At 39.4% G+C, this 12562-nt stretch overlaps 1 protein-coding gene across 4 annotated transcripts in view; it reads left to right on the forward strand.

Moving 5' to 3' along the window:
* The first annotated feature begins 3042 nt into the window (after positions 1 to 3042).
* The window catches only part of LOC117458269 (rap guanine nucleotide exchange factor 6-like), a 162377-nt gene continuing 152857 nt past the window's right edge, over positions 3043 to 12562 (forward strand). For all 4 annotated transcript variants that reach the window (XM_034098636.2, XM_034098639.2, XM_034098637.2 and 1 more), the window contains exon 1: positions 3043 to 3453. In XM_034098636.2, coding sequence (XP_033954527.1) covers positions 3379 to 3453 — 75 coding nt within the window. In that variant the 5' untranslated portion in view covers positions 3043 to 3378. The remainder of the gene's footprint in view (positions 3454 to 12562) is intronic.

The following is a 12562-nucleotide window of genomic DNA, read 5'->3' on the forward strand; positions in this document are numbered from 1 at the left end:
ACACACACCGCAGTTATGCAATAATAGGAGTGTCATGGTAGCAGTGATTATTGCATTAATCCCACTGTCCGAATAGCTATTTTAGGAAAACATAGACTTAAAACACTGTTCGTTAAATCGCACGCACTTCTGTGCGTGGATATTCTTTGACCATAACACTTTTATGGTAAAAAAATATCCACTCTTGAGTTACTCAGAGTAACTCACTAACAATGAAACAAGAATAGAGTTTAAAAGGGGGAGTGATTTGTAAAATATCCATAAAGAAGAAATCTGCTTACAGTTCTGTTTCATATGGATGTTGAGAGATGTATCCATAGATCTCTTCATTTCGCTCTCAAAGTGCACCAGATTGATGCATTTAACTTCAATATTTAAAAAAAATCTTGTGTTAGATCTACTCCCCGCTAAAAATAGCACTTTACCCCTGCACCCCCTCTAATCTCAGATGCACCCCGAGTCATTTTGTTTAAGTACAGTGAGCCTTTCTAAAATATACAGAAAAGAGACAAACCCATCAGCATTATAGGATATACTATATGACTTTGAGCCAAATTCTTGTTTTTGGGCTGTATACATAAATTGACTTGAAACAGTTGCTGGCACCTTTTTTATTCCAATTCAAGCACTGCATAAAAGCAGTATTTTCCCGCTAAAGCAGAAGCCGTGAATGTCTTTACTAAACTGTGCAGCTTTAACATGCACTTTATTAGTCTGATTAATCCTCATGTTGGGCATGCTGACATTAGAAGTGTCAGAAGTCAGAGGGAGGCTCTATGTGGCGTTGAGGGACTCCTTTGGAAGCTCGTACACTCGAGTTTCAAAACTATTGAACGCGGTTTTCTATGCTATTGACGCTAGACGACAACACTTTTGAAATAAATAGCGTAATCATTATTTATCTTACAAGTGAAATGTATAATGGAATTTATGATTAATTTGATAAGAAATACAATTAATTGTTCCTTAATTAAATACATCCACCATTTGTGTTGATACATTATGCAATTTATACTGATATCTTATGGTTAGATACTTTTCTACTGTTCAAGTAGGCCTACTCTACTATACTTAGATTTGTTTCCCATCATGTTTACTTATGACCACTGGTCAACAAAAGTAAGTCATGTCTTCATTCCAATAATGTATTTGAAAATGCCCCTTTATCAGTGGTGTAAAGTAAGTAAGTACATTTAGATAGATAGATAGAACTTTATTTGTCATTATACAAGTACAACGAAATTACAACAGACTCTAGGTGCCAACACGCAACAACAAGACAATATAAAAACAACAAGACAATATAAAAACAACAAGACACTATAAAAACAATAAATGGGACTTAAAAAAGGGAATATGTACATAAATAAATAATAGATACATTAAAATGCACGATTCCCCTCGTATTGCACGGAAGGTTTATATCACTTAAATATTAGCAGCGTTTAGTGCACATATGGCCCTGGGAAAGAAACTGAATTTGAGTCTGTTTGTCCGGGAAGACATGGTACGGAAGCGCCTGCCTGAGCGCAGCCGTACGAAGTGCTCGTTACCCGGGTGGTGTGGGTCCTTGAGGATTTTGACTGCCTTCTTAAGGCAACGAGAGCTGTACAGCACCTCCAGGGAGGGGAGGGGGCAACCGATGATCTTCTGGGCCGAGTTGATGACCCTTTGGAGCTTTTGGATACTCAAGTATATGAGAGTCTTGTCATTTACTTGAGTATTTCTATTTTATGCTACTCTATCATTCTATTCCACTACAATCCAGGGGTAAATGTTGTCCTTTATATTAATCTAAAGCGGGCCGATATACATAGTGAGTACTTTTAGTTTTGGTAGGCTACTTTAAGTATATTTTGATGTACTTTTATTTGAGTAACAATTTCTAATGCAGGACTTGTACTTGTAACAGAGTAATCCTACACTCTGGTACTTCTACCTTTACCTGGGATCTGAGTACTTTTTCACACCTCTGGTAATGTGATACATTTTATGTTTTTAATGTTTGAGTGACTAAAAGACAGGGTACAGTAGGTATAAATTGAACGGCTTTTTTTGCTGCATTCTTCTTTTTCAATGTTTTTTTCAATGAATGGGTCATTCCTAGCATTCAGTGCCATTTCAGCTAGGGTATTACAAAATAAAAAACATAATTTTCCATATTTTTAAAAAATGTAATCTGAATGATGTCTTTATGCTAAACTTGGCTATTGCTACATGTGTGATGATAATCAAGCTAGCACTTGGTGACAACAGAAACATATATTTGATATTCACCATATTTTCTAAATGTAAAACAAATGATCAGTTCCACTAAAAATGAGCATAACAGGGTGGACATGTTATGCTTTACCGCAACAGTTAAGTTCTTTAAAACATAAAAAAAAAACGTTGAAGGAAGAACGCATTCACTCTGCTTCTTGAAGATGATTTTCCCACTCAAAATGTATACTTCTTCTTCTTGTAGAATAGTAAAGGGGCGTGTCCAGAGGGATTCAAATCAGAGTAACAGGGGGGACATTCAAACAGGGGACACGCACTTTATTTTCAATAAAAATTAATTAACAACAACAATTTCAATTTGGTGAGGAATATTAGCAAAATGGTTATACAACAGTGACACAAATGTAGAATTTGTTTGTATTTCTTTGATTTATTTTTGTATATCTGTTACAGAAGTTGAGCAAACATGATTGGGGATACAGCAATTTGGCCTACTTGTGCTAAAATCAGAGTAATTATTTAGAATGTTGAATATCCTGGCTAAATAACATTGTTGTTTTATGGTAGAGGGTATACACATTTAAAACCAAGCTTTTAAAAAATAAGCATTAGAGCTTTAAAATACAAAATATATGATATAATGTGGTGGGGACCTAAATGGCACCGAATGCTATAGGAATGACCCGAATATCTTTTCACTTCATTCGCTCATGTGTCACTGCTGCCAGATAGTCCCCTGTTTCCGACCGGCCTTGAACGCCGCCTCCTCTCCCTGCAGACAGATGTCGTCAACTTTCCCTCTCTGCAGGAGGAGGGATCTAAAATCTGAACTCCTGGATCACTGACGCAAGCTACTGAGCTGGATATTTCCTTTACCAAAGATGTACACAATTCAACACCAAAGGTCAGAGAGAATTAACTTTCTGTCACACTTTTTCGGTTGTATCTACTCTTTCTCGGACGCGCAGTAGTTACGAGTCAAGTTTTTTCTCCCTTCTCCTGGAGGAGGAGTGGTGGGTAAACTCCATCCATGCTCAGCTCGGCGGGGACAAGATCCACGGGGATGTGAGTTGTTTCGGCTAAAGGAGCAACTAGGAGACGGGGAAGTGAGGATACCTCGAGAGGAAGTAATACAGGGGGATTTGAGCCGAAGTTATGAAAATGACTGGAGCCATGGAAACTTCTTTCAAACTGGCTTTAAAGAAACCGCCCTCCCTCCGGACTGCAGAGGTAAACATATCTATCGTGTTTTTTGTTAATTAGCATCGCTTTGCTAATGTTAGCTACAAATCAAACTGTTGCTTCACTTAGTTGGTGGTGGGAGAAGTATTCAGATCCTTTACTTAAGTAAAAGTACCAATACATTAATGTCAAAATACCAGATGTGGGAGAAATACTCAGATTGTGTACTTAAGTAAAAGTAGAAGAACCAGAGTGTAGGAATACTAAGTAAAAGTCCTCCATTTAAAATGTTACTGAAGTAAAAGTACAAAAGTATTGGAATCAAAATAGACTTATAGTACCAGTAGTAAAAGTAGTCATTATGCATATCCTCCCATTTCAGAATATGTTATATGATATATTTTGATTATAATTATTAATATAATACTGTGTTTATCAAAGCTGTTAACGGTGCAGCTAGTTTTAATAACCTAGCTGGTGGATGTACTCCAGGTGTAACTAAAGTCTTATTTAAGTGTTGATTATATTTCACATAATTAATCCAAATCTAAATATATTAAATAAATGTAGTTGAGTAAAAGTAGTCGATTAACCTATGAATTGTAGTGGAGTATACATATAAAGTAGCAGTATGGAAATACTCAAGTAAAGTACAAGTAACTCAACATTGTATTTAAGTACAGTACTTGAGTACCTGTACTTGGTTACTTTCCACTACTGCGGACAGTAGCTGTCTTTAGGAAATCTTCACATAGCTGTCAGTGGAGTTTGACTGACATAGTCCACAATAGTTTGCTTGTGGTTTGATGCTATCATTATGACTTTCAATACATTCACACGCTAACTACCACACACTGTAATTGACTTATTAACAGCCTGTAACTGAAACCACATTAAGCAGAAGTTTCTTTTCTAGCTAGATTTTGGGAAACTTTTGCCAGCTGGGTACGGTGTATACACAACTGTAACAGTATGTCTTGATAAAGTAGTTGTCTGTGAAATATAACACTGAAATGGAAAAGCCTAGACACAAAGTTAAAGCATACAGGACAAACTGTATCAGAGGCTTCAGTGGAAGCCAAACTGGGGCACAGGGGCCACACTGAGACCTGGAGAGGGTGTCAGGCCCCTCCACCAACATGTTTGACACTTTTTTCACATCTTCACATCATTTATTGAAGGAATAGTTTGGTTTCTTGCTGAAGTTTGGGATAGCCCTCTTTAACTGCATTACATTCCAGGCCTGCATATACAGTGTTGTTAAACTAAACATAACATCACAGCTTCCCATCAGCAGGCTTATGCTTAAGCCCTGGAGTAGTTTGTGTAAACTTTAGCTTGAATGAAGCCAGTTAAATCAAATCACCACTGCTTTCTCATCCCTCCTCCTCCTCCTCCTCCTCCTCCTCCTCCTCCTCCTCCTCCTCCTCCTCCTCCTCCTCCTCCTCCTCCTCCTCCTCCCTACATGAAGCTGTGGAAACACAGCTGGCTTGTCATTGCTTTAGTTATGCTCTGTGTCCAAAAATAGCTTACACCGTACTCCCTTCCATGTTCGGCTGCTGGTTTGAGTTTTGAAGTGCAAGCACTTTTCTAAAGTACAAAAAAATGTTTTATAAAAACCCCAGCCAGCTTTTGAAAAGGCCTCTTTTTACGGCTCTGATCCTCTGTTTGTTTGTGGGTGCATGCTGGGTAGAAAGCCTCTTTCACACCTTCATAGAGGGCTTTTGTGCACACGTGAACAAACCATAACAACTGTGTTGAGTCCACCAATATGTGACACATTCATAGCAGTGAAGTGGATCAGGGGTAATCAAGCGCATGATAGGGAGCACTTTGATAAAGTAACTACATTTAGCCTTATCCTCTTTCACTCTGTTCCTTCTTCAATATATGAAACCAGCATTGATATAGAGACGGTGAAGAAAAACAAGCAGACTTTTCTATGCAGTTATTCATAATGCTCAGGGTTTGGAGTACATTCATAAAATGCTTATTTTCATTACAAGGGTAGAAGTATGGCGGATCTGTGCATGTTATTGGACATTCCTCATGTGATTTTGCTACACTTGAAACTATAGCCAGGTTCAGCTTGACCAAGAACCTGTGTGTCAATGTCATTTTAGTTTAAAACTATGACTAGATTCAGTCATGGTTTAAAAGCACTAAACGTTCTCTCAATGCAAAAGTATGCCAAAGCCATTTCGCTGTCTCAGCCTGTTGACCATGATGAATTAAACAGACTGCAAATATGTACATAAACTTGGAGTAATTAGGGACGCTCTATATATATATATTTTTTTTTATTCCACTATGTGTCAAAACATAATTTCTTATTTGTTTCACCTAATTGCGGAGCACATCAAGTGTCTCCTGTGGTGTATTAATATGTTATCATGCCTACTGGGCGGTGGTGGCGAAGTCGATAGGGACTTGGCTTGGCAACTGGAAGGTCACTTGGTTACGTTTTGCTTTGTTGGACCACCAACTACTATGTTTTTACATTACATTACATGTACTTGTTAGACGCTTTTATCCAAAGTGACTTACATACATTCAGTCCTGTGGACAATTCCCACAGGAGCAATTTGGGAAGCCCAGGGACACAACAACATGCTGACTGCAGTGGGACTCGAACTGGCTACCCCCTGATTCCAAGTCCAGCACCCTAACCACTGAGCCACAGCCTCCCATTTTATAAATGAGTCTGGACTCTATTATACAAGTGTTGCTTTTAGACAAAGCCACTGATTTTGATGTTGTCTTGGCTCAGACCTATTACAGACAATCCCACGATAATGGAGTTACATGGCCAAACATTAGTGTAGGCACATTTCATAGATTTTAAAACAAAATGTACCAGACATTTATCTCAAGGTTGTCATACTGCTTTTGAATGTATAGTGCTGCAAGTTAGTGCTTATGCTCTTAATATTCGTCTAAAAGCACCCACTGGAGGGTTCTGTAGCAGCCATAAAACCAAATAATGACTATCATGATTAAACATAATAAAGGAAGTGCCACTTATACCAGATGAATGAAACACAAAGCAAGTGTTTCTGGCACACAGGTGAAAACTTTAAAAAATATACATTCTTAAAACAAAGCAGTATTTTGTGGGGATTAGTTTTTTGGCACTATTGTGTTGACAAATTGTTCCCAGTGTGAACCTGCTTAATTGATTTAGTTTGAGTATATTATAAGCCTTTGAGTGAGGCCAACATTAGAGTCAGGTGAATTGTTTTCACACTCGTCCTTCATTAAAAGTCTTTCTGGTTGAGTCAGCTAGATCTGGAGAGTTGTCTTCGTGCTGTAGGTTGGTCTGTCTCCTGCAGATGTTTGGCTCGCTGGGAAATCTCTCTCGCCACAGCTTTTCTGCCTCGTCAACCTTTCCCAGTTTGGTGGGTTTTCCAGATCCTCCCTCGCTGCCCACCTTTTCTCTGTGCCATCCAGACGCTCCGGTGGTTACAGACAACAAATCACCCTGGGTGATTTACAGCGTTTGTTTTTAGCATCGCCCAGTACCGATCGGACGTTTATGGGAATTCCAATCATCTCAAAGCCACAGGCTCCAGAGGGAAGGTGCAAATGAGGGCGAGAAAGAGAACGTCAGACTTAAAGCGGTGACTTGTTGCTTGTTAGGCAGGCAGTGGAGCTTCTCTGGCAGAAGAGAGCAGGAGATGCAGAGCGGTGTGTGGTCTGAGCTGTATTCTTGGAGTGCATGCAAAGAGACATGTTTCAAAAGAGGCTGTGTGTGCTTCAGTTACCCAAGAGGGGGGCTTGCTCAATGCTGACACAGTTCACCAAAGTAAAACAACTGCTTAATAATACTGGTGTATTTTCTTAGCTTGTCTTTAACCAAATTCTGGTGCCATCTGCTCACAGTCAGCGCAGAGGTGTCAGTCAGGGCTAGGTGTTTTCCTCTCTTCATAGGCTTTTAGCTTCCATTTGTTGATTAAAGAAAAACAGCTGCCGCAGAAAGACCATTTATCGCTATTAATATGACTCTGTTTTACCGTCATTTGGGTATCCATTGGGTTGTGCTTTTATGTGCACTTTTAAGTTGCATTCAAAGAGTCGGCCATTCACACCGGCATGAGGAATTGAAAGGCTGTGTCAGGGAGATGTTGCTACATCAACTATACATTGTTTTAAGCATTTCTATCAGCAGGGCTTTCAGTTTACTGTACAACATTTTGTTTTACGACCTCTTTGCTTCTGAGACGACACATTTCTGACAGTGAAGTACCCTGAGGTTACACTATGAGTTTGGTGTTCACTGTTTAAGGATGAAGATGTAGGTCAGAGAACTGTGGGGAAACGACAATAAGTAGATCGGTGTGTGTGTGTGTGTGTGTGTGTGTGTGTGTGTGTGTGTGTTTTTGCAGACCCCGCTGTGTGTATGATTGCAGCTGGACATGCGTACCAAGTATGCACCCGCACAGTAGCTTAGTAGCTCAAATGGTAGAGGAACATGTCTGTGGTTGTTTTTAGAGATTGATTTTATGATTCAGATATACATGAAAACATATCTCCAGCCCTATGTCTCGTCTGCCTGTGTAATGCTTCCTTCCTTCCTTCCTTCTTTTGTTGGCATCTCTTCAGCTGTGTGGCTCCATGTTGCCCGGGGCATCATTGTGTTGTTGTTATTAGATACCTCAAATACCCTCCGGTGCATTTTTATTTCACTGATTCTCACAACAGCATGGCCCGGCTCCTCCTTTAGAATCAGGTGGAACTCAAGACACAATGTTCTCCCCCCCCATTAGTTATTTTCAAAAGGCACCTGATTGGTCACCGTTACATTCAAGCACATTTCTTTAAACACGGATAGATGTGGCGTCTGGGGACTATGTGATAAACAAAAATGGTTTGGTTTAGCTGAGGCTAGTGTTCTTAAAATTATTTAAGCATACTTAAGCCTCTTCTTTTTATTTATTGACATACATGAATTGTGTGTTCCACTTTGGAATAAAACTAAACAAAGAAACATTCCTGATGATTATGCTTTAAATCTGGTAGCATATTTTATTTATTTGTATACATAAAAGAGAATAACAAATTGTGTATATATAAAAAAAACCTGTCCCAAATAATTACTAAGTAATACCTTATAATTGAAAATGAATAAAAATGATATTAAAGAGAAAAACTTAAACAAAACAATAGATATATTTATTTTTCTTAGACATAGACTAATTTGGGCTGATATTTGTTGGGCTATGTTTGAAATATACTTATATATGGTTCAACTTTAAATAACCTTGTTAGGCTTTCTGGGGTATGCCATGTTTAATTTAGTGAGAGATTTAAGCGTACGCCCAATTGTGATGTTAAGTAAGTCCAAAACAACTTTTCAGATAGGATGAAACGTGGTACAAAGTTTTAATGAACTTTATATAAGGCATGACAGTAGTATTAAGCGTTTATCTAAATTAACAATCCAAAAGAGTAAATCACATTTCTCCCTCAATTAATTCTGTTGTACTTGAGAAGGCTTTTTAACGATGGTCGTCAATGTAATTACTATCAACTTCTTGGATGTTCATTTGAGTAACACTTATGGTTGCCAAACGTTTTAAATTACCTGGCAGAATTTTGATCCTTGGCGACAGTCAGACCGAGGGTGAGTCTGTATAACAGGAAATATAATATTTACTCTTTGTTGCGACATGTTCAAAATGATGTCGTACGCAGGTATTGTTGCTTCGCCTACATTTCACCCTCAGGACAAATGTGTCGAGCACACACATCTTTCGTTAGCTCTGTTGTTATTGCTAGTAATATAGATTTAGAAAAAGGATGGGTGTCAAGGGCTGAGCGTTGGTAAGAGCTTTTAACATTTCTCAGCGTTTTGTTGTTGTTTGGTGTTTATCTCTCACCTTGTCAGAAGAACTGTGGGTTAGGCAGCTGTTGATATGAAACTGACATGATGACACTTCCTGTCACTGGGACAAACCTCGAACCACATGACACAGCTGATAACTGACATGGCAGACAAACATATATTCAGAGCAGGAAATGAAAGAATAGGTTGGCTGTGGGGCATTTAGACAACAGTAGTGTGTGCAAAGGAAGGGAAAGGTAGGAGGTTAGATGGAAGGATAATGGAACAAGATTCATACATTCTTTATTCGACAGACAGCTGGGAGATTTACTCTAGGATTGTGTGTATGAAAGGCTAAATTAAATAATAATAATTATAACTTTATTCATTTAGTACCTTTCATGCAAGATGCAGCTCAACGTGCTTTACAGAGCAATGCACGATACATACAAACAATAACAATGAGTAGACATAATTACGCGTGCGTGCGCGCGCTAGGGCTGCAAGATTTTGTGAAAAAAAATCTAATTGCGATTGTTCTGACAAATATCGCGATTGCGATTCGATTTGCGATATTTGTTTTTAAGCGACCCAACGGAAGTTTATTGTAAAATGCCATATCTCCGGCTAGGAAGGTCGCATCAACATACTCCCGTCTCTACCACCCACGCAGCCCGAGCTACGAGTGAAATAACTAAACTTACTTGAAACTTCCGTTGGGTTGCTTTAAAGTCAAGCTTCAGTTTAAGACTCGCCCTGTAATAGATGTGAAACATGTGATGGAGCATTACTAACCTGACCCAGACGGTTTGTTTCACCAAACCATCTAGGAAAGCTCCATTGGAAGCCATTTGGAAAGGGCAGGCACTTTGGGATCAATCTGTCTATCACCTTCTATCATGGGCCACTTCTGATTGGTTAACAATGGCTGGTACATGTGGAGCACAGTACTTCTGGTTGGTGTGGATGACTGACACACAAGACATTTTTTTTTGGATTTAAAATCGGTTAATCGTTCAGCCCTAGTGTGTGTTTGTGTGTGTGTTTGGTGGTCCACCAGGGATTATGGGGATTGTACAGTTTTTGCGTATTGTATGAAAAACAAGTTGTGATACGAGACAAAAACAGGGTTACAAAGTAGAGAGTGTTTGCAACACAGAAACAGTATGAGATTAAGACATGCTTCAAGGTATAGGAGGATATCACCTGAGATATGGCTGTGAGGAAGACAGACGAGGGAAGAGAGAGAAATACTGGCTCTTAATTAAAAAAAAAAAAGATGGCTGAGAGAGGTGGATGTGGAGATCAAGTGGAAGGAGAGAGAGAAATAGCCACAACAGGGCTTGACATTATAAATGGCCCGCTGGCCCGGAAGCACTATTTAGACACCCCGGGCCAGCATAACGTACTTTCCCCTTGCCCGCTCGGCCACTAAAAAGAATGCTTTAAAAAAATAAAATGGTCCTGTGGTAGTATAGGTATTTTGACAAGCAATTTTGTTCATTTGTTTCGTTTATTAATGCTACAACATAGCGTTTCGTGAGGCGGTTGTCGTTGTTGGGTGAAAAGCAAACAGCTGTTTGCTGCGGAGCCCAGCGGGAGCAGGCTCCCGTGAGAGGGAGCGCGTTCGTTCGCTACAGACTTTCGCGCCACCTAACCATTCGCCAAAATGTTTTTAATACCAGCGGTAACCGCCCAAGCGCCGGGCAAAAAACAATCTTCAAATAAACGAAAGTCACCGGATGAGTTAAAGGAGAGTGAGATGTGTATGAGAAGAAGAGGGAGAGAAGGTTTCAACACTGTGACGCGTCCTAAAACCCTTTTATAATTATCGATTAGATTTATGATTCGAAAATTATAAAAGTAGGGTAGACATGTGGAGATTATCCGGCTGAACAAAACGTGCATTTATCAAACAGGTTTGTTTTCCACAGACCTTATTTACAGCTATTTTCGAAAATCCTGTGGAGAAATCCCGTTGCTTTTTTGTCGAGGGAACCAGCAGCTTACTTCCTGGTTTTAGGACGCGTCACTGATGGCAATATAAACAAGGTCTTTTGTCGGCTCTGTACATCAATGCCGACCTATGCTGACAAGTAAGTGAAGAGTAGAAAATAGAAAGGTATTGGCTATAGGGAAATGTCCCAGCAGTTTAGGATAATGAAGGTTCCAATCTAATCCATTACATAGCCATTACATTTCTAACTCCTAATGACAGGAAGGCAGAAAGTGCATTATACAAATAATAATACTCACAATAATAGCAGACATTTTTTAACAATGACCACAATATCATTATTTTAATAAACCAAATATGAACAATTGAGGAAAATGAGGAAGAACTGATTCAAATGTTGTAGTACAAGTTGTAATGTAGTTAGTCCATACATTACTATTGCAACAAATGTGTTCATTTTCTTCATATTAGTCGTTTTTTTTTGGACGAATGCTCCGGGCCCGTGGTTACAATGGTGGGGCCAGTGATAGTAAAACTCCACCGGCCCGGAGGGCCAGTGAAATTGTACCCTTAATGTCTACCCCTGCACAATCAAAAGCTGTGCTGAGAGCAGGACATGAGAGCAGACTGAGAGAGAAAAGTTTGAAATGAAACTTGAGAGAGTTGACGAGGGCAGGAGCAATAGAAAGTGGGAGTGAGAGCTTGTGCTTACTTTATGAGGTGAAAGAGTGAAATTGAGAGAAGTTGGGGGAAAACCGACATTACATGTCATAAAGCACCTGTGTGTGTGTGTGTGTGTGTGTGTGTGTGTGTGTGTGTGTGTGTGTGTGTGTGTGTGTGTGTGTGTGTGTGTGTGTGTGTGTGTGTGTGTGTGTGTGTGTGTGTGTGTGTGTGTGTGTGTGTGTGTGTGTGTGTGTGTGTGTGTGTGTGTGTGTGTGTGTGTGTGTGTGTGTGTGTGTGTGTGTGTGTGTGTGTGTGTGTGTGTGTGTGTGTGTGTGTGTGTGTGTGTGTGTGTGTGTGTGTGTGTGTGTGTGTGTGTGTGTGTGTGCTCTTCTAAAATTAACTTCCTTACAACAGCGCAGAGGGGGGAGATGATTGAAAACATATGTCTTGTTCTGTTTGACAGTGGTTGCTACAAAGAACTCACTACTTCTTTTATTTTCAAGTCATGTCCCATTCGTCAACATTATTTCCACCTTGATCCCAGAAATGCAGGTTCCCTTAAAGATAAGTCAGCATTATGGTTAAGCACATGACCGCGGTTCATTTTCAAATAATGCTAAAAATAATATGAATATGAAACTTTATTTGAATAGCCCCTCAAACAGAGTAAAACAGTGCTTTTACTTAAAAACACAACACATTTAATGGAAAAC

The sequence above is a fragment of the Pseudochaenichthys georgianus genome, chromosome 14 (assembly GCF_902827115.2).
Source record: "Pseudochaenichthys georgianus chromosome 14, fPseGeo1.2, whole genome shotgun sequence".
NCBI lineage: Eukaryota > Metazoa > Chordata > Actinopteri > Perciformes > Channichthyidae > Pseudochaenichthys > Pseudochaenichthys georgianus.